The sequence below is a fragment of the Heliangelus exortis genome, chromosome 5 (assembly GCF_036169615.1).
Source record: "Heliangelus exortis chromosome 5, bHelExo1.hap1, whole genome shotgun sequence".
Taxonomy (NCBI): Eukaryota; Metazoa; Chordata; class Aves; order Apodiformes; family Trochilidae; genus Heliangelus; species Heliangelus exortis.
Window position 1 is genome coordinate 31,203,554 of NC_092426.1, and position 18,542 is coordinate 31,222,095.

General features: G+C 38.5%; 1 protein-coding gene across 4 annotated transcripts in view; it reads right to left on the minus strand.

Moving 5' to 3' along the window:
- The window catches only part of FMN1 (formin 1), a 189,882-nt gene that overhangs the window by 117,489 nt on the left and 53,851 nt on the right, over positions 1 to 18,542 (minus strand). For 3 of the 4 annotated variants that reach the window (XM_071744341.1, XM_071744339.1, XM_071744340.1), the window contains exon 4: positions 13,842 to 13,959. In XM_071744341.1, the coding sequence (XP_071600442.1) occupies positions 13,842 to 13,959 (118 nt within the window). Of the gene's footprint in view, positions 1 to 13,841; positions 13,960 to 15,951; positions 18,291 to 18,542 lie in introns of those variants that run through there. The other variant, XM_071744342.1, reaches the window with a different exon arrangement.

The following is an 18,542-nucleotide window of genomic DNA, read 5'->3' on the forward strand; positions in this document are numbered from 1 at the left end:
AGTAGCTGTGCAGGGAAAGACCTGGGGGACACCAAGCTGAACATGAGCCAGGAATATGACCCCACAGCAAAGAAAGCTGTCAGGGTCGTGGGGTCCTGGGCTGCGTTAAGGGGAGTCTCAGGAGCAGGTGGAGGGAGGGGATCCTCACCCTCTGCTCAGCACTCCTGAGGCCTCACCTGGCCAGCACCTGTGTCCAGTGCTGGGGATCCCAGTGAAAGAGAGAGATGGAGCTTTTTTAAAACTAGCTCTCCATATATACATTCCAATATTCACTGTACATTATATGTTATCTCTTCTAAAGTCATAATGGTCATAATTTGTTTTGGTTTCAAGAAACATTATTTTCTACTCTCGATAAATGTATTTATGATTAAAATAGGAAAAATAATTTCCACAATGAGTAAATACATTATTTGTTTCAGTGACAAGAGAACAAACCTCTGATTTCTTGAAAATCTGAAGGAGACTGAGAAAAAGTAAAATTAACCACTTCCACTGGGTGGCAGCTTTGTACTCCATTAATAAACTTTTTCTCTCATTTTTTCTCCTGAAGTTAAAATATTTACTAATTTATGGATGGAGATATACCATTCTTTTATTCTGAGTGTTAACTTGTTCTCTTGTTAGCTTTTCATCTAGATTTTAATATAGTTTGTCTTATCTTGTCCCTAATGATTGGTTACATTTTATCTGATAGTTTGAAATTATAGTTTGATACATTTGAAATTTCCCTGTTCAACTGTATGGTTTTAGAAGGCACTTGGGAAAAAACTCCTCACGATTCCTTGAGCAATCAGCTAAAATAATGTCATGATCCTGTTCTGCCACCTACAGATACGGTCAGTATCAGAAAGTATTCTAATTTTACTTCCAGTTCTGACTACACACAACTTCAGGGAAAACTACTGGACTAATTTTTGCAGCACTGTTTTCTAAAATTTTAGCTCTCAAAGCTAATCTTGGAAATAAAATGTATAATACAGAACTGCTCAAATCAAATATTCTAGTATAATCAGGCCCTTGGTATCTGAATGACTCCATCACCACTTATTACACCAGCTGTTCAGCTTTAGCATTTATCTTGACCTCCTAGGATAAACATGGTCTCCACTCAGAACCTCTGTGGGCCTGTTTGGGTCTACTGTTTCTACAGAGGAAGTTGAGTAAAGATATTGAGGTGCTGAGGATGTGGGATGGACGGTTTTATTTGAGCTGGCTTCTTTAAAAATACACAAAATTCCCAAATAATTACACATCTTATCTTTTTAGCAAAAAATTCAGAAGACCTTCAAAATCTGAACTGCACATCTGTATGATCAGTAAACTGATCAAGAAGTTGTGCAGGACAGAATTCCTTCACCTGAGAACTCTGGCTTTTTTCGGACAGAGGCAAGTGGTAAGTTTTTCTGTTCCACAGACAATTCCAAGATCTTGTTTACTGATTTGTTCCACTGGAAAGGAGGGAAAACACATGACATTTTACAGAATGAGCAAGGGTAATAGTTTGCTCATTTACCCAGTCTCCCAGAAGGCAGTAAATCACACGAGTAGCCTGCAACACTAAGTGGTGGTGTTTCTAGGACCTCAGAAGCACCACCCTTCACCACCCCGTAGGGTGAAGCCTCCTTTGAGTGAGGCAACTATTGAACTGTCAGGGACAGATGAGGCTGTCAGACCAGACTCATCAAAATCCACTAAATAACAGTTCATATAGTAACTTTTCTACACTGAGAACACTGATGGGAAATTATAACAAATTCCATTATAAGTTGCTTTAATTAATGCAAAAATGTCTGCACACTGTCTTTGTTCCAAAGAAGTAGTCATACAACAAACACAAGAGGACTGTCATCATGGAACTTCAAAGGGAACAGGACAGGGCTTTAAAGTCCTTTGGACTTATTTCTTCTAATATGATGTCCACTTGCATCATCATCTAAATGGTGTTTCATGGTAGAATTAAGGACTAACTCGTTCTTAAGGGATATAATGCATCTAGCGTTTATCCTGGTCAGAAGGTTTGTTTATAATTTTTGCAAAATAATCACATTGAATATTCACCAATGTCTAGTATTCCTAACTCAAAAAAATTAAAATTCCTACACACAAAAAAATTAAAATAAATCTTAATACTTAGAAAGTGTTAACTCAGCAGATTGCTATACTTTAATTTTTTGAGAAGTGTGAGAACAAGAGACTGCTTAATGAATAAACAAATATCATCCATGCACAGTATAGTAACAATTTCTTAGCTTACATAAATAAAGGAGAAGACAGGCTACAGATACTGAAGCATTACACTAGAGGGAAAGCTCAGAAAGAACTTCTTGTACTTCAAAAAGGCTGCTTTAATCACTAGGGCACTGGTATTGTATCATTTGATAATGTCTTTAGGAAGCTTTCATGCAAATGCTTATTTCAGCAAAAATAAAAAAAGGCAGACCAAAATTTCAAGAGTACTTTATGTAGATTATGGATTATATAAAATCAGTATCAAAAAAGCAGCACATTTCTAAAAGTACACAGGTTCACCACCTTCATGACACCCGAATGAAACAAGTTAGTATTCACCTAAAATATCACAAAAACCTCTGCTATCTCAACTGTCCCACAAGGACCATCTGTTTTCTCTCATTTCTGTGTACAAGGAAATATATAAACGCCTTGAAACATGGCTTATTCAATTATATCAGTTACTTGAGCAAGAAACTGCAGAAGTGACATCTCAGAAAAAAGAATACCATCAGCAAATCCTCTTTTAAAATAAACTGAGTTCCAACTCAGTTACACAGTTCTCGCGTATTCAGTAATAATGAGGTAATTTGAAAGAGCTGCTTTAAAAGGAATTTCTGAGTCATGAGAATTTGTAAAAAATAAGTTCTTAAAGCTTCATTTGAAATCCAACAATAGGCAGGAGATGCCAATAGTCAGGACTCTGTGTGTTCTGCCTTTAGTGAGGTAGAAAACTGAGCAAGAAAATGCAGAAAGACAAAGCAGGGGCTGTATACAAAATAAATTTCCACAAATTAGGTTAATATAATTCATTCCCTATCTTAAAACACAATTAAATCTCTTTTTCCTTCAGAAGATATCCTTACTGATTCATTGCTAATGGCTAATGGCATTATTAGTCTCAAGTCCCTCAGCCTTTCCTCATAAAAGATGCTCTAATCCCCTAATCACCTTCATTCTGCTACAATACTTACCATTTATTAATTCATTTCACCTTGTCTTTTTTCTTAATTTCAACTGTCACCTCAGTTTTATGTAAGAAACATCTTACAATGGAGGATCATACCCAACCAACTCAGAAAGAAGTTATCCAGCTGCTTTCACTAAAACTACAGTCTTTGCTTCAAAGGTTTTTAGACTAAGCACTGACAGATTATAACAACCCAATTATTAGACACATTAGTTTATCTCTAAAATGAGTTACATCTACCTAGAGTTTGCTCACAGACAAGCGAAAACAAGGGGGGGGGAAAGAAGAGAAACCCATACACCAGTTTCCAATTGTGATGTTCTTCCAAGCAGACTTCAAATCCTAACTTTTTTGTAAAATTTCACACTCCTCACTGTGGGATGGATTTGAAAGGTAAAGAAATCAACCTAAGTTCCACTCAGTGTAGTGGGATGGCAACCACTGAAACTGAAGCAATTTAAGCTGGAATTCTGAAAACAGTGCCTCAGGTATATTACAGAATTTCTGTGTTCTTCATTAAATTTTTAGTCATAAACAGCAGCAGGTACCACAGACTCTGCCTTCACAGATCTATCCTGGCCCAAACCAGGACAGCACTGCATCAAGGAAAGGTCAAAACTGCCTTGACAGTACCAAGAGACCAAAGACTAGACACAGACAGACAACATTATACTGTTCCACCCACCTGGTGGTCCCTCCTTGTAAAGATTTAGGTGAGCTAGAGACAAAAGTGTAAGCAAGATTGTATTTAAGCTTCAAATAGGGAATTTGCATTTTTACACTCAATAAATACATATCCTAGCAGGGAGCCTGGCAGACTCCCTGCTTCTTATTCATTTACTATGAAAACAAACTCTGAAAACATCTCTGGAAAGCTCTGGGCTTGACAGATAAACAGAACTGTATATCACACACTGTAGAATGATTCAATAATACCTTTCATTCATTCCTCAGAATTTTGTTGCTTGGTGAGGCAAGGAGATCAATGCAGATCAGAAAGCTCAGCCTCTTCAGACAAATTCAGTCACAAAAATCCGATTAGAAGACACAAGTTTGGGGTGGAGATGCTTTCAAGAATTCTTTGGTTTGATTTTTAAGTTGTTTCTAAAACATGTAATTTTTTAAAAATTGAGACTATGCGATAACAGTGGCCAGTGTGTGACGTACATCACTGGTGGTAGAAATAAAGCATATATTACTAATTAATACAAAAATACCAGGCATGCTTCCCTGTTTTGCAAATAAAATAGATTATAGCATGCGTGTTTTTCTTTAATGCATAGAAAACCAAATATGAAATAAAACCTGGGTGTTCTGGACAACCTATGTAATTTATGCAAATGCTTATGTTTGTTCAGTTGTATAATCACGAAGAAATTATCTTAATACTGAGCAGCAACAACCCTGACCAATGTTTTACATGCTCTTCTAAACCTTTGTCATAATACTGAGCAAACTGCACTGTTCATGCTGTTCATCACTATTTCTAAATGAAAAGGTAAAAGCATTCACTGGTAAAGTATTCACTTGAATAATTCAAAATAAAATCTTATATAAATAACTTTCCCACTGAAATCTCCATAACTCATCTTTCAAATAAGAGGAGTGACTCCTCAAAGTTTACATGAGCACTTTAGGAACCTTCTCTGCCATGATCTCAAAACTTCAAGTAGACAGTAGAACCTTTGAAGATAATTCACCTATACAGCCACTTCTGGTCAGCACATTCATTTTTGTTAAAAACCTTGCATATTAAAACTCAGTATGTGGAAACATGCAAAATGATGTTAAAGTAATTTTAAAAGTAATTAGAGAACAAAAGCTGGAAAACCAAAGTGCAATATACCTCTCTTGAGATTTACCACACCCTGTAGCATAAAGAAAATAATTAGCTTTTCATTAAGTTCTTTCATTAAATTTCAGAATAGTGAGGGTTTCTTAATCTTTTCTCCCTCCCTTGGTCACCTTTGGTCCCATAATTCTCAACACAGCCTTTTCCTACAGTCTTTCTTCTCCATTTTTTCCCCATGGAGTTTTCCCCTTTAACCACCAGGTGTCAGAAGGGAATCTACTCACCAGAGCTGCACCTTTTAAAATTATTTCTAGATTTATTTTTACAGGCCCACTGATGCTATCTTTTGGGCTTTTTCAAGCTACAATCCTAAGAAGTAGAAAATGTTCAGGTTTTTCTTCCAATAAACACATTCTGAGCAACTTCAAAACATGTTCAGACTTGGAATAGTATTTGCAAAGCCTAACTTTCACACAAAAGTAACTGGAAGAAATAGAGATTTTTTTTAAAAAAAATGCAATATTTACACACTTTTTACAAGATGATCAGTCAGTAAAAGCCCAAAGCCTAGGATTATAAAAAGCTGACAGACTTCCTTAAAACTTTCTGAACACCAATATGGACCAGTTTTGCATGTAAACATCTTTTTAGAAGTAGGAAAACAAAATTTTTTCTACTTAAAGAAATCTTAGAATGACCTATTTTTTAGGGACAGAAGACTGGCCAAAACAATCCTGACTGTAATTTTGACACAATCCATCTGCCCTCACCTCAGCCCATCAACTACCTGTCCTCCTTTTTTTACTTCCCATTGAACATGAATTCTTTTGCAGTCCCGTGCTTCAACACATAAAAGGATAAAAACTCCACAGATTAGGAAATGAGCAGACCTCCCTCACCTCAACCTAAGGATTTTTTCAGACTTTTAAGAGAAGGAAGAACCATACAGGCCTAAAATTTCCAAGATTTTCAGCACCTTACAGATTCTGGTAAGGAAAAATATGGAAGATGTGAGGAAAAGTGACAAATGGAGAGGGACAGGTGGAGAATAAACAGTCCTGAACAGGACACCAGCCCAGTATCTAAGAACTGGATGGATACTACGATAATGGAGATAATACAAGAGTTAGCTTACTACAGAAAATTAATTAACTTCACAACACACTGACTTCCCTGAGAAGAACAAAGTGACACCCACAGAAAGGAAAAACCAGACACCCCTTGATTCTCTTTTATGGACATGAAGGAAATAGTTCTTAATCTTTCACACTACAAAGCAGTACAAAGCACTATTCAGAAGCAATCACCTGAACAACTTCTCTGTTCGATTGTTCCTCTCCTGTCACAGGTGATGTTAATGCTACAGTTCATTTACTTGATAACAGAAATTAATAGCTTCACTTATCATTTTTACCCTCCTATCAAGGCAGCATTAGGAGGCACTGCTGCTGGGGACATTCCACATGATCTCATTCTCAATAAATGTCCTGCTTCATATTTACAAAGCCAGTCTACTAAGGATCACATTCACCAATGCAACACTGTAAACACCACCTGATCAGCAAACATGAGGAAAAAATTATTACAGAATTAATTCTGTATTACAGAATTTCTTCAGTGAGTTCTTAAATTTCTTCAATGAGACTCTATCTACTTAATCTCACACAAATTTAAAACACAAAGCATTTATTCCAGATCTGTAACACCTTCACAATCACTGCATACTAAACATAGTCAGCATATGTTGAGAATGCAAGTATACTATCCTTGAATATAAGCATATATTTATTCAGACAGGTGAGTATGTGGGTGAGAAGAGGCAAACTACGTAGCCACACACAGAGGCATAACACTTTCCCAAATTATTCTCAGTAGTTCTCAAGTTTAGAACTGCTGACAAACTTTAAACATTCATCTATATAAAACTAAGAAATATGCAATAAATAGGGTTGGTTTCTTTACAAATAAAAGTCCATGTCTGTGCTGTATTGGGGGACGGGGCAAACTTGACAAAGATCATAATGAATTAAATTAAAATTAAACCAAAAAAGTGCTCCTAAATCCATGTGCACCTTTTCAGAAAGTGTCAGGGTGCTCAGAATCAAGGTTTCAATTAGACTATTGTCTAAATCTCTCATGGTCAAATACTATGCCAACCAGACCTTCAGATCATGTGAACAGTAAGAGTGGACAACAGGAAACTGAATTCAATAAAACTCAAGAGGCATTTCTGAAATATAAAGGGCCTCATATATTTTGGAATAGAACCATGAAAACATAACACAGTCATCACAGTCATTCTTCCAGTGTTGTACACAACTGATCTTTCACTGTGCTTCAAATAAATATCAAGATTCATCTTGTAAAATCCTTTCCCTGTTTTGAGCCTTTATAAGTTCATGTCGGTAGGCACAGTGGTACCTACATTTCAAAATAAAAACTACAGTAAAGGAAATAATTCACAGAACTTGCTGTCATTAACCTTCTCACCGGGAAAAAAGTAATTTAAAAATCAAGTTTCTACTTAGAGTGGACCAAAGCTGTTGAGTATGTGAACTTCTTAGTGTTCTGGTATCTATGGTTACACTGATGCATGCATCCAGATATGGCTTTGTATACCAGAAAACATGTCCTTGTCAGGCATCTGCTATAATAGATGCATTCAGACTCAAAACTAACAGATGTCCTAAAATTACTACATTTCTATAGACAGCATACATAATGGAAATTGCAGTGATTTTTATTTTATTGAAAAAGTGGGGCACAATGCTTCTTCCCCCTCACCTTGTAATAATATAATCCTTAGTGTACAGGGAAGCATGGCCTTAGGTGTCATTACCATACTGTGGGACTTTTTTTTAGCAACTTTTAGTTTGGGAAGTAATCTTTCCCATTCTGCATCTCTATCTCATGTTAATAGCCTATAAACAGAAAAGGCCTATATACAGAAAGGCCTATAAACAGAAAAACTATTTGGCTTGGAAAATAGGTCAGGATTCTTACACCAATTTTATGGATGGGTAAACTTAAGTTTGGAAAGGTCTCAAACCTTCCTTGGTCATTCCAGAATTAAACAAAAGGACTGGAAATGGAACACAAGCATCTTCACAATAAATCTTCAAATTAACAGGTTTCAGGCTTCAAATTAATCTTTTTGTTTGTCTCTGAAGAGGCATAGTATGGATGACAGGATCAGCAGAGGTGGGAAGAGAAAAGCAAAGGATGTTTCTGTTGCTTACTTCTTTACATTGCTGCTTACATTTTCAAGGTAACCATAGCAGAAAGGGCTGCAAGATGTCTGAAAAAGTACCCAGTATCTTCCAAATATAAATTTTATTTCAGTTGACATAAGTAAGGGGAGAAAATGTCATATTCTAGAAAATGTCATTATGCAGCTAGAGAAATCTGGCTTGTAATAAAAACTCAGTTTCTCAATAACAAGTGAGTGTATTTGTCAGAATATGAAAACACAGACATAGCATGGCTAATACCTTATCATGCTGCACAATTACTACAGTAAAATGTAGTGTAATAATTTACAAAGTCTTTATGTAGGCCACTTGCACTCTAAAGTCACACCACATTGATCAGTTACCATTAAAACACAAAACACTATCTCCAACCAATGCCTAATATCCTGCTTGCTGCCGTCCTGCTTTATCTAATTCACTAAAACAAAATTTGCAATAAAATCCCAGAACTATACCCCAAATGTCAGACTAAGACCAAATAAACTGAAATTACTAAAAAAACCCCATCTTTTTTTATTTTAAGACGAAAACAACCGTGTGCAGCCACTGTTACAAAGACTTCCTTCAGGACACTAACACTATCAAGCATTATGTGTTTTTTAGAGACAAACACAAATTGTTCAAGGCCACAAAGGAAGTTTATGTTAAAGAAAGATAAGAAATCCTGTTCTTATCTGTCATGTCTGTAAGACCATTATGCCTCTCCCTCACATAAGCTGGTTATTTTCTGCATGACCATAAAGTGACTTTCTTGCTGGGAACCCAGAACATAGGGGACCAAGGCCTTACTGAATTTGAGATTTGGCAATAAACCTTTTTTATTATTTAGTATTTCATTCCTCACTTACTAAGACGTCTTGTTTAATAACAGCTTTCTCAGTCACCTCCAGATCTTCATATTTACAACATCACAGACTGCTGTTATAGAAATTGTGGCACCAAAGAGACAGCATTACCTCACTGCAGATTTAAATGTGATAAATAGATAGACCGTGAGAGAACAGAAGGTTTAATGCTAAATACCAGCATCCAAATTAAGAAGAAAACATGTAATGAAAAAAAATCACTAAATGGATTAATGTTTCGACTTGTTGTTCTTTTTTCAGTATCTTCTCCAGCAGGAATGTCAAATACCTCTCTCATCACTTTTTTCATTTCTGTTTTCCTACAGCAAAGGACTAAGCTCTCTCTCTCTTTCATATAAAATAAGCGCTTTGATCTTAATAGCTAAAAATGCATTTTTAACAGGAATCAAAGGATCTGTATATCTATACCACCTTAATGTGTGGTGGAGACTGCTCTCCAAATGAGTAGTTTTATGAACAACAGAAGCCATGTTTGAACTCCTCTTCTTAGATGAGAGAGGCTGCAAGCGCTGATCAAGTCATGCACAAGTGCTGAGACATTTATCATAAGTGGGTTCTATGTGATCTGGTATCACACATGAGTTTGCTCAGTACAGACATTAATTTGTTTCCACTACCCAGCTGGATATTTTCACCATACGTAAAAGCTGACTGTCCTGGTTTCACCGGGAATGAATCATAGAATCTATTTTCTATTCAGAAAAGCATCATTTTTGAGAGGACTGCAGCACTCAATTCAGTGGGAACAAAGTTGGTAAAATACTTTGTTTTAGCTCATAGCCAGCCATGGTATGTGAGTTTCTACACTCACCAAGGTCTTCAGCAGTTCTGAGTTAGCCAGGTGCAAAAAAGAGAAGGAAGAAAAGCCAAGGCAGGTGACCCAAGCTGGCCAACAGAAGTATTTCATAACATAAACATAACACTCCCTATAATTTGGAAGTTTGCTGGGGACAGGTCTCTTTTCTCAGTAGCTGCCATCCCTGGAGCATCTCACCCATCCTTCTCTCCTGTTTGCTGTGACCATCACACATTCCCTGGAGCTGTGCTAACCACAGTGTCTGACAACCACTGCTGGCAGTGCACAGCTCACAACCAATACATGTGCCAGGTATAACTTTGTTTACTTTGTGTGTAAGTATTGATATCAGGGTTTTATTATTATATTAAACCTGTTTCCATTTCAACCCATGGGTTTCCTGTCCTCTTCCTGATTCCCCTTCTCAGGTGGGGAGAGGTTACTGGGTAATGGAACAACTGACTAAATGAAACACTGACATGTCTACCCTTCTAACAGATTTAATGCTTAAAGAAAAATGTGAGAAATCTCTCTAAGGATTATTGAGAGAAAATATTCTAGAAGCGTTTAATGAAAACAAGAACAGAACTTAAGGATTAGTGAAATATGCGCAGAAGTGTCTTTGATTACATGGAGGAGCTTTCCATAGAATACACCTACAACTATAAACTGAAATGTCTTTTCTGGTGTAATGTACTACAGACTTTCTGCCCTTCAACTATTTTAGACTGCCACACTTCAAAGAAGTTCCAGTTTCTCCAGAGAACCATGTAAGCAGCTTGTGCTAATTAAAGAACCAGATGACAACTCAGTTACTTGCTCTCTGGAAACAGAGAAATTAAAGGTTTAAGAAAATGCAAGATATACCATAATATCATCCTTTTAATTAAAAATTGTTCAACTCAAGATTCAGGCATTGGGGGTGACAACGTTGATTGCTCAAGACATTATCAAAGTTATGAAAAAAAAAACTGTTGCAAACTTACAGTTGTTCACTAACTTCTTTCACTTCAAATATTCCTAACAGGCCCAGTCAGCCTGACACACGTGTTCCTTGTTATGTCCATTTGCTTTTCAGTTGGTTTCCCACACATCAGGCCAGACTACGAGCCTCAGGAGGGAGTTAGATGCTCCTCCAAGCTGCTATGAGTCACTGTGATGTCTGCTGTGGTGGCCAAATTAAGCCTGAATTTCTTGCTTCCACCAGGCAGCAAGAACAATGAGGAAAAACATGGCAAGGAGGCAAGAAAAGATCAAAAAGTCAGGAATCCTCTCCCTCAATATCCCTACCTCCCTGTCATAGCTGCCACAGTGTATGGTGATGAAAGTAAATCTAAGACTTAGTTCACAGCTGTGAGAAAGAGTACAGCATTCCAACTATCAAATGTTCAGAGCTACTTTAAATACTAATTTCTTGTGACAAATGGAAAAAAAAAATATCTGTGCTGCCTCATAAAACAAGTACATAGTCTTGAACCTTGTTAGAAATACAAAGATGTCCATAGATTGAGGCTAGGATGTGATCACACTTGTGACAGATGTGCTTTGTTTAAATCTAAGGTAAAGCTGAGCTAAATGAATATGACCTAATAATGCAGCCTGTTATTACTGTTTGTACATAGATTCCTGTTGTTTTGATCTCTTAATCACAGAAATTAAAACACTAATATAAATTGTTAACTAAAAGTTAAAACAAGTCAATTTTCATGTTACAGATAATCAATCATCTATTCAGGAATATCAGTAAAGGAAAACTGTAATCACACAGAATTTTGGAACCTTATTCTGAAATCAACAATTTTTCATTTAACCTCAGCAGTCAGGAAAAGACACTGGAGTAAGAAATAGGGTCTCAGGTTGAGACTGAGAGCAGCCAGCTTGATGGCAATCATTAAGCTGCTTTGTATCATATATTTAAACAGCCCACTTTGTGGAAAAAAAGTTCCTAAGGTACTGGTAGCTGGGAGGAAATTTTGGATGGGAAGAGGCATTAAGGGAAATGAAGGTACCAGCCACTATCAGACAGAAGATAATGAATCTAAAAGTATTCAGAACCATTGCCATTGTCACATTAACAAACAAACCAAACAAAAAACCCCACAAATACAAACCCCACCCCCCCAGCAAGAAGACAAACATAAAAAAACCCTTTTGTTTCTTCTAATTCTATAAGCACTTCTTATGAGCAGATCCTTCCTTCACTTGCATAAACACATTCCTGCCCACAGTGCTTCCAAACAGTCCCCAGCACTCTGAAAAGCAGATGGAACTCATCCATCACATGCAACTTACTTCCTGGGTGTCCTTGAACTCGCTGAAAGGAGCACAAACCTGGTCATCACTGAGGTACACCTAGAGAACTCCACAGCACTCTCAGCATATGAGTCTTTCCTATTTCCCTTCCAAGCACCACTCCTGTCTCCTGCGAGTTGAATCACCAGCAGTTTGTTTTCATTCAAAGCCTTCACTCTGCCAGACACTGGAGTGACTAATGAACTGCAGAATCTGGTCTCTATAAAAATTTGACTTAGCAAACTAACCATCAGCATGTTGATGACACTGCCACCCAAAATATCACAGTAACAAAAGAGTAACAATTTACATGGGCTCTAAGCCAGCCTTGTCCTTCCTACTCAAATTTCAGGAAAGCATGACCTAATTTAATTTCTCTACAAGTAGTAGAATCTGGAGCTTTCGTTAATTCAGTTCCCTTTCTTTCCTTCAGCATATGTTTCTGCCAGAAATAATTACAGTCATTAGAAAAAAAAATATTTATCTGTGTAAAATTAAATACAGCAAGCCTGCAGCCTGTAATTAGAATCTAAGAGTAATAGAAAGAGCCTGTAGCATTCCTTGACTCCTTGAATACCTGTCCTGGTCATCTAGTGATAGAACTCCCACATACCCAGACGGACAAGGTGCCCTGTAAATGCAATTGTGTCTATATTGCAGCCATTTTCTTCCTGTCAAAACGGAGTTTTCCAATTCCTCCAGCAACTTACATGCTTCCAGTATCATGCCCACTTCACAAAAAAGGAAGACTAAGGCAGAAAAAACTGAGGAAAGAGGGAGAAAGAAGTAATATGCTAAACAACACAAAGCAGTAGATCCACTACTCCCACTTACTCTCTCTATACATGGCCAGATGTATATCCACTGGAACGAACCATACAGCATGGCACTGTACACTGTACCAGAGCAAGGCAGTATAAAAGCCTGGTTTTCAATTTGACTTGATCCTTTCTAGGTGGTATTTTCTAAAATCTCCAGCTTCACAGAGAACAGACGGTCTACTGCCTTTCATTTTGATACTACAGACAGTTCCTGAGTTTGTGACTAATTTGTCAGTAACAAGGACTCCCTGTTTTATATTTAAGAATACAAATATGAAACAGAGTTGTGATGGCTACAATAATCGTTTTTTCCCCATGTAAATATGTAAGTATTAAGTTGGACAATATACATGGCTAGCTAGAAAACCTAACTGAGCAGATACAAGTGCTTCATACACAAGCTGCAATAACATTTATTAATTTATTTTATTCTGGACACTACCTGAAGTAAATCTGCAGCCAGACTAAAGGCTGTCCCCTTCATTCTAAAGCAATGGAAAAAGCAGTCAGGTTTCCATTTGTTCAGTATTCTGTCACTTATTTTAACAGAATCCTATCAGAAATGGATAAACTGATTTATCAAAAAGCCCACTTTTTTCCTCGTATATTTGTACAGGCAAGCATTTAGATTTCAACACAGACCAGGCCATTTACATTTTAAAAAAAACATGCTGAACAAGTAGCAGCAAACAACACATCCAAACCATAAAGTCTGTTTTTCAAGATAAGAAAATACTGCGACTTATCGCCATCTCTGTATTAAACAAGATTAAAAATGTCAGAAACAAATTTCTGCTAATGCATCACCTCTTTGTTTTTACCTGCTTCTGTGTACTTCAATCCTACTTTTACTTCTTCATGCTTTGCTTTTGGTGGTGGCCAGACAGTCTGGAGTCTCCCTGGAGTCTTGTCATCTTGCTCAGAGGGACTCAGGTCAGGCTGTTAAAATTACGCAAGAAAAAATTAAAGTCTGCAGTATCAGTTGATTCCAAACCAGCAACTGCCATGTTCAGCTCTACATGTGTACCCCAGAATGGCTGTCTGCCTCATTCTACAGATTGAAGCAGTGCTCATTTGATGGGATGGGATATGAAGAAATCAGTGTATAAAAATACTTTTGAGAAGAAAAATAACATAAAACGTGACATGGAACTGCTTACATCAATCACAGCCGTGGTTAAGAACTCTAGGGGCTTTTTTCCTGTACAATAACTTATTTTCAGAGTGAAAGACCCATCTGTGCTTCTCTTACAAGTAACTATTAGGAGGATTAACCTAATACATCATTTACAATATAGCTTTCTGGAAGCAGAGCCAGTTTATGAAATTGCTACCCCACCCCCAGCAGCTTGCTCAGTCCACATACCAGGTAATGCTGTCACAGCAAAGTGCTGCTGCAGCTGCTAATGGGACTGCACTGTCAACTGGAATGCTAAAATAACCCCTTGAGTGGGGGGCCCTGCTGAACAAGCATTCTTTTAGATATTTACATTCTGTTTGGTTGTTTGTTTTGGCTTTTTTTCACATCTCTAGCACTTCAGTAACCTGACTTGCAACAGGATCCTACAAGGAACTGCGCAGTCACAGCTGCAGCAGCAGCAAAACCCCGTGTGACGGTGGCCGCATAAACTGCCCACATAAGCGAAGTAAAAGGGAAGGCAAAACCGTCTTAATCTGGTTTTGCCCAGAGAAAATGTACATTTGTGCTAGGCCAGACGTTCAGCAGAGACTTCTAAAAGGCCTCCTCTGCCTCCTCCTTCCCGCAGAGGTTTGCTGCGAGCCACCTAAAGGCTGACGCCAGCAGGGCACAGGGAATGGGGAGAGCAGGAAGAAGGAAGGAAGGCAGGGATGGGAAGGGCACAGGCAGACTGCAATTGCTGGGCATGCCACAGTCAATGAGTACCTCTTTTCTCCTCCCCATAGGTAATTTGCTTCAAACTGGTATTATCAGTCTACCCAGGTGTCAAGTCAAAATTTTTTTTAGTTTTGAATTCTATGTAAGAGTGAAAATTTGAGAATACAACTAACACAGCCAGTTCACTTAAGCAGCTTCAGGTTTAGGGTCCAATCCCATTTAATCATCCACCTAATTCCCCCTTTAGCCAACGTGAACAATCTTCTGGTCTGATTTTATCTGCCAGATGTAGCTCTAGGAGTTCTGGGTTGGCATTTTGCCAGCCCAAGAGTTACTCATTTAAATAAAGAGTTCAAGTCACATTCAAACACATTTATCGCATTTTTAGATTATTTTTACCATTCTTTAAAAATATACTAAATAAATTTCCATATGCTTACGAGTATTAACCTTGAAAATTAGCATATTAAGCCATAAACTAAGTAGTTAATTGACATCACTAAGTTATACTTGGAAAAGGTTAAATGCTTACTGATATTTGCAAAGCCGGATGTAAACAAGAAAAAAAATACTTCTAGAATCTTAGACAAACTAAGTTGAAAAGCACCCATAACTTCTCCTATTATACCTTACCAGAGCATTGCTTCTAAAGATTAAATATTACTTTTAAAAATAAAAAACTCTATGAGTTCTCACAAAGTGGGATTGAGAGACTACTAGATAATACTACAGTAAATATCTGCAACAACAAGCTGATTAAAAGCCATACTTCACATACAGACAGCTGTTTTGTATTGATCTTTTAGAATAATAAATGATTTTAAATTCTCAGTTCTAATTGAAAAGCTGTGACCATCTCCAGTGCTCACCTAATTCTACTACAACTGCAGACAACCAACAGTTGTTTAAAATTAGCCTCAAGATTTCCTCAGTTGGGAATCCAAAATTTAAAATCCCCAGAAGAAAACTGAAATTCTGACATTTTTTAACCTAAAGTCCCTATCAATAATTTTTAAATAAATTCTTGCTTATCTACCTGCTTCCAGATCTTAGGAAGAAAAAGTAAATCAACCTACAGATTTATCTGATGATCCATCCCCAGGTTTTGATTTTGACCTTTCAAACACAGCTTTCAAGGACTCTTTTTCAGTTCTCATTTTGCGTTTTATGGCTTCCAGCTCTGAAGTATCTGCTGTTGTTTCTTTTTTGGGAGGCCGTGTGAATAAGGCTTTAAAGACGTCCAGTGCAGATTCAGCAGGGCTTGATTTTATTTCCTCAGAAAGAAACCGTGGTTCGGTCCTGCTGGAGGCTTTGCTCTCCTGAGCTTCATCACTGTCCTCGGTCTCCCCGGATCCCTCACCAGAGTCCTCGGTTCTATCTTCATTCTTGGAGACGTCTATGTTTAACAAGTGCGAGAGTTGTTCCAGGAAAGTAGGACTTGCTTTAAGTTCAGCAGACTTCTTTTTAGTGGTCAAACCTGATGTAATACTGGATTTCTTAACAGGCTGTCGTAATTTAAGCAGAGCTAAATCATTATCCCTGGGTTTAATTTCTGTAACTATTTCCCCATCCTCTGTGGTTAGTCCCTTTTTCCTCACACGTAGTCCACTAAAGAAAGCGGGCAGCTGGAATGTCTTTTCAGCCACTGCTGTTTTTTGGAATGATGTATTATCAGCTGAAGGTCTTTGTTCTTCATCGGGAAGTTCTTGAGGGCATTCCCCTGCAGCAAGCAAGCGACTGAATTGCTCGTCCATTAACATTTTGTGTTTTCCATTGGAGTCATGCTCCAGAATACCTCCCAACTCTTTTGGAAGCCGTTTAGAAATCGGTGGGTGGAACTCTATGTCATCTGAGCTCAGAGTGTCATCGCTGTTGCTGTGCCCTTCTGATTCTGACTCTTCCTTATTTTGATTGTTATCATCCAAAGCCTCAGCTGACAAAGCAGCATTATTCAGCCCAGATTCGCTTGTATTGTTTTCATTGGTGTCTAGATCCTTACTCTCCGTGTCTGATTCTGTATCACTTGTTGTATGAACCAAAGTGCCTTGTACGAGAATAGCATCCTTGTCATCATTGTCAGATTCAGACAAAGACATCTGTACAAACCTTAGATGGTGAAGAAGTAATTCATTTTGTTCAGCTAACTCCAGTTCCAGGTCAGGTTGCCTGCCAGGCATCGTGGCAGCTTGGCCACCAGTACTATTCATGCCGTGCTCATTTTCAGAGTCGTCATTAAAACCATTATCATTCCTTGCATGCCAGGTGTTAGCAGGAGTATTTATATTAGTGTGCAAAGGTTGAAATGCTTTAAGTACTGCTTCTTCTTTGGAAACGGGAGATGCAAATTTAGTAGTAAATCCCAAAAGTGTTTTCATAGAAAAGGTAGTGAAGAGATCACGTTCACTTCCTGCTGGATTCTCCAGGTCTGAACGCTCACTGCGACCAGGCAGCGCATTTTCTTCTTCCATGTTGCATCGAAGCACGGAACAGGTTTGCTTCTCCTAGCAGTGCTACTAACTGCTAAACAACTATTTACTCCCTGCATTCAGACAGCAGCTGGGCTCACCACGGGCCCTCCGACCGCCAGCGCTACCCGGACCGGCCCGCACCCAGCCTCGCCTCTCCTCCCCGGGGCACCCTGCCCCCTCCGGCCCCTTCCAGCGCTGCCGCCGGCGCACTACGGCTCCGTCACGTCTCCAAGTTCTCCTTCAGGAGCAGCAAAAACCCCCCGTAAAAACAAAACAAAGCAAAAAATCAAAACCAACTAACCAACAAACAAAAAAAGTTCTCGGCAGCTTCAGCAACTTGTTCCTGGACACAAAGGGCTTTTTGTCAAAGCGAATATGCCAGCGCTCTAATCTCGGTAGCCAATTCGACCAATGGTTACTGCTGAGACTCCTGCAATCCTACTGGCTGCACACAACTTCCTACGTGCTAAGAAGTGCAGAGAGCAGCTACATAAACAAGCCTCCCGAAAAGAACTGGGCGCACTTGTAGTTTGCTGCTTCCTTATCCTGGTTACACGAGCTGCGAGGGGTTTTCAGCAGAGAAATTCCTGGCGGATTCTTTTGCATAGTCTTTCCACTTTAATAAGGATCTTTGTTTGTAAATCCAGAATCAGAAAACAAAAACAAAACCAAAAAAACAAACCAAAAAACAAACCAAAAGGAAACACGAAGTCGCGAATCTGAATCTCCCAGAGCCGCCTCCCGGAGCCTGGGCAGAGCCCCCGGTTCCCGGCCGGCCACAACCACCTCGGGTGACCGCCCTTGAAGCCGAAGAAAGCAGGAAAAAAGAGGCTCTCTTCCGATTTGCTGCAGGTCTCATCTGGAATGCAGATTTCAGCCTCCAGGGCCATGAACAAAAACCAACAAGACTGGTTTCATATTACTACTGTCCTAACTCTGCACAGCTATTTCTGTGAACTGTGAACAGGTACTTATCAAAGGCTTTCACCACACCCAGTCACTAGGAGCTGTTTGGGTGGGCAGGGTAAGCAGCCAGCCCTCAGGAATGCCAAGTTAACTGTTAGATATCAGGCAGGCTGTCCATCTGCACAGCACCCCAACTCTGATGGCATATTTTTTAATAAATGTAATCTATATAAATATACTGTCAAGGTAATGCTGTATGTGAGATTTGGTTCAGTGGATACTGGCATAAAACA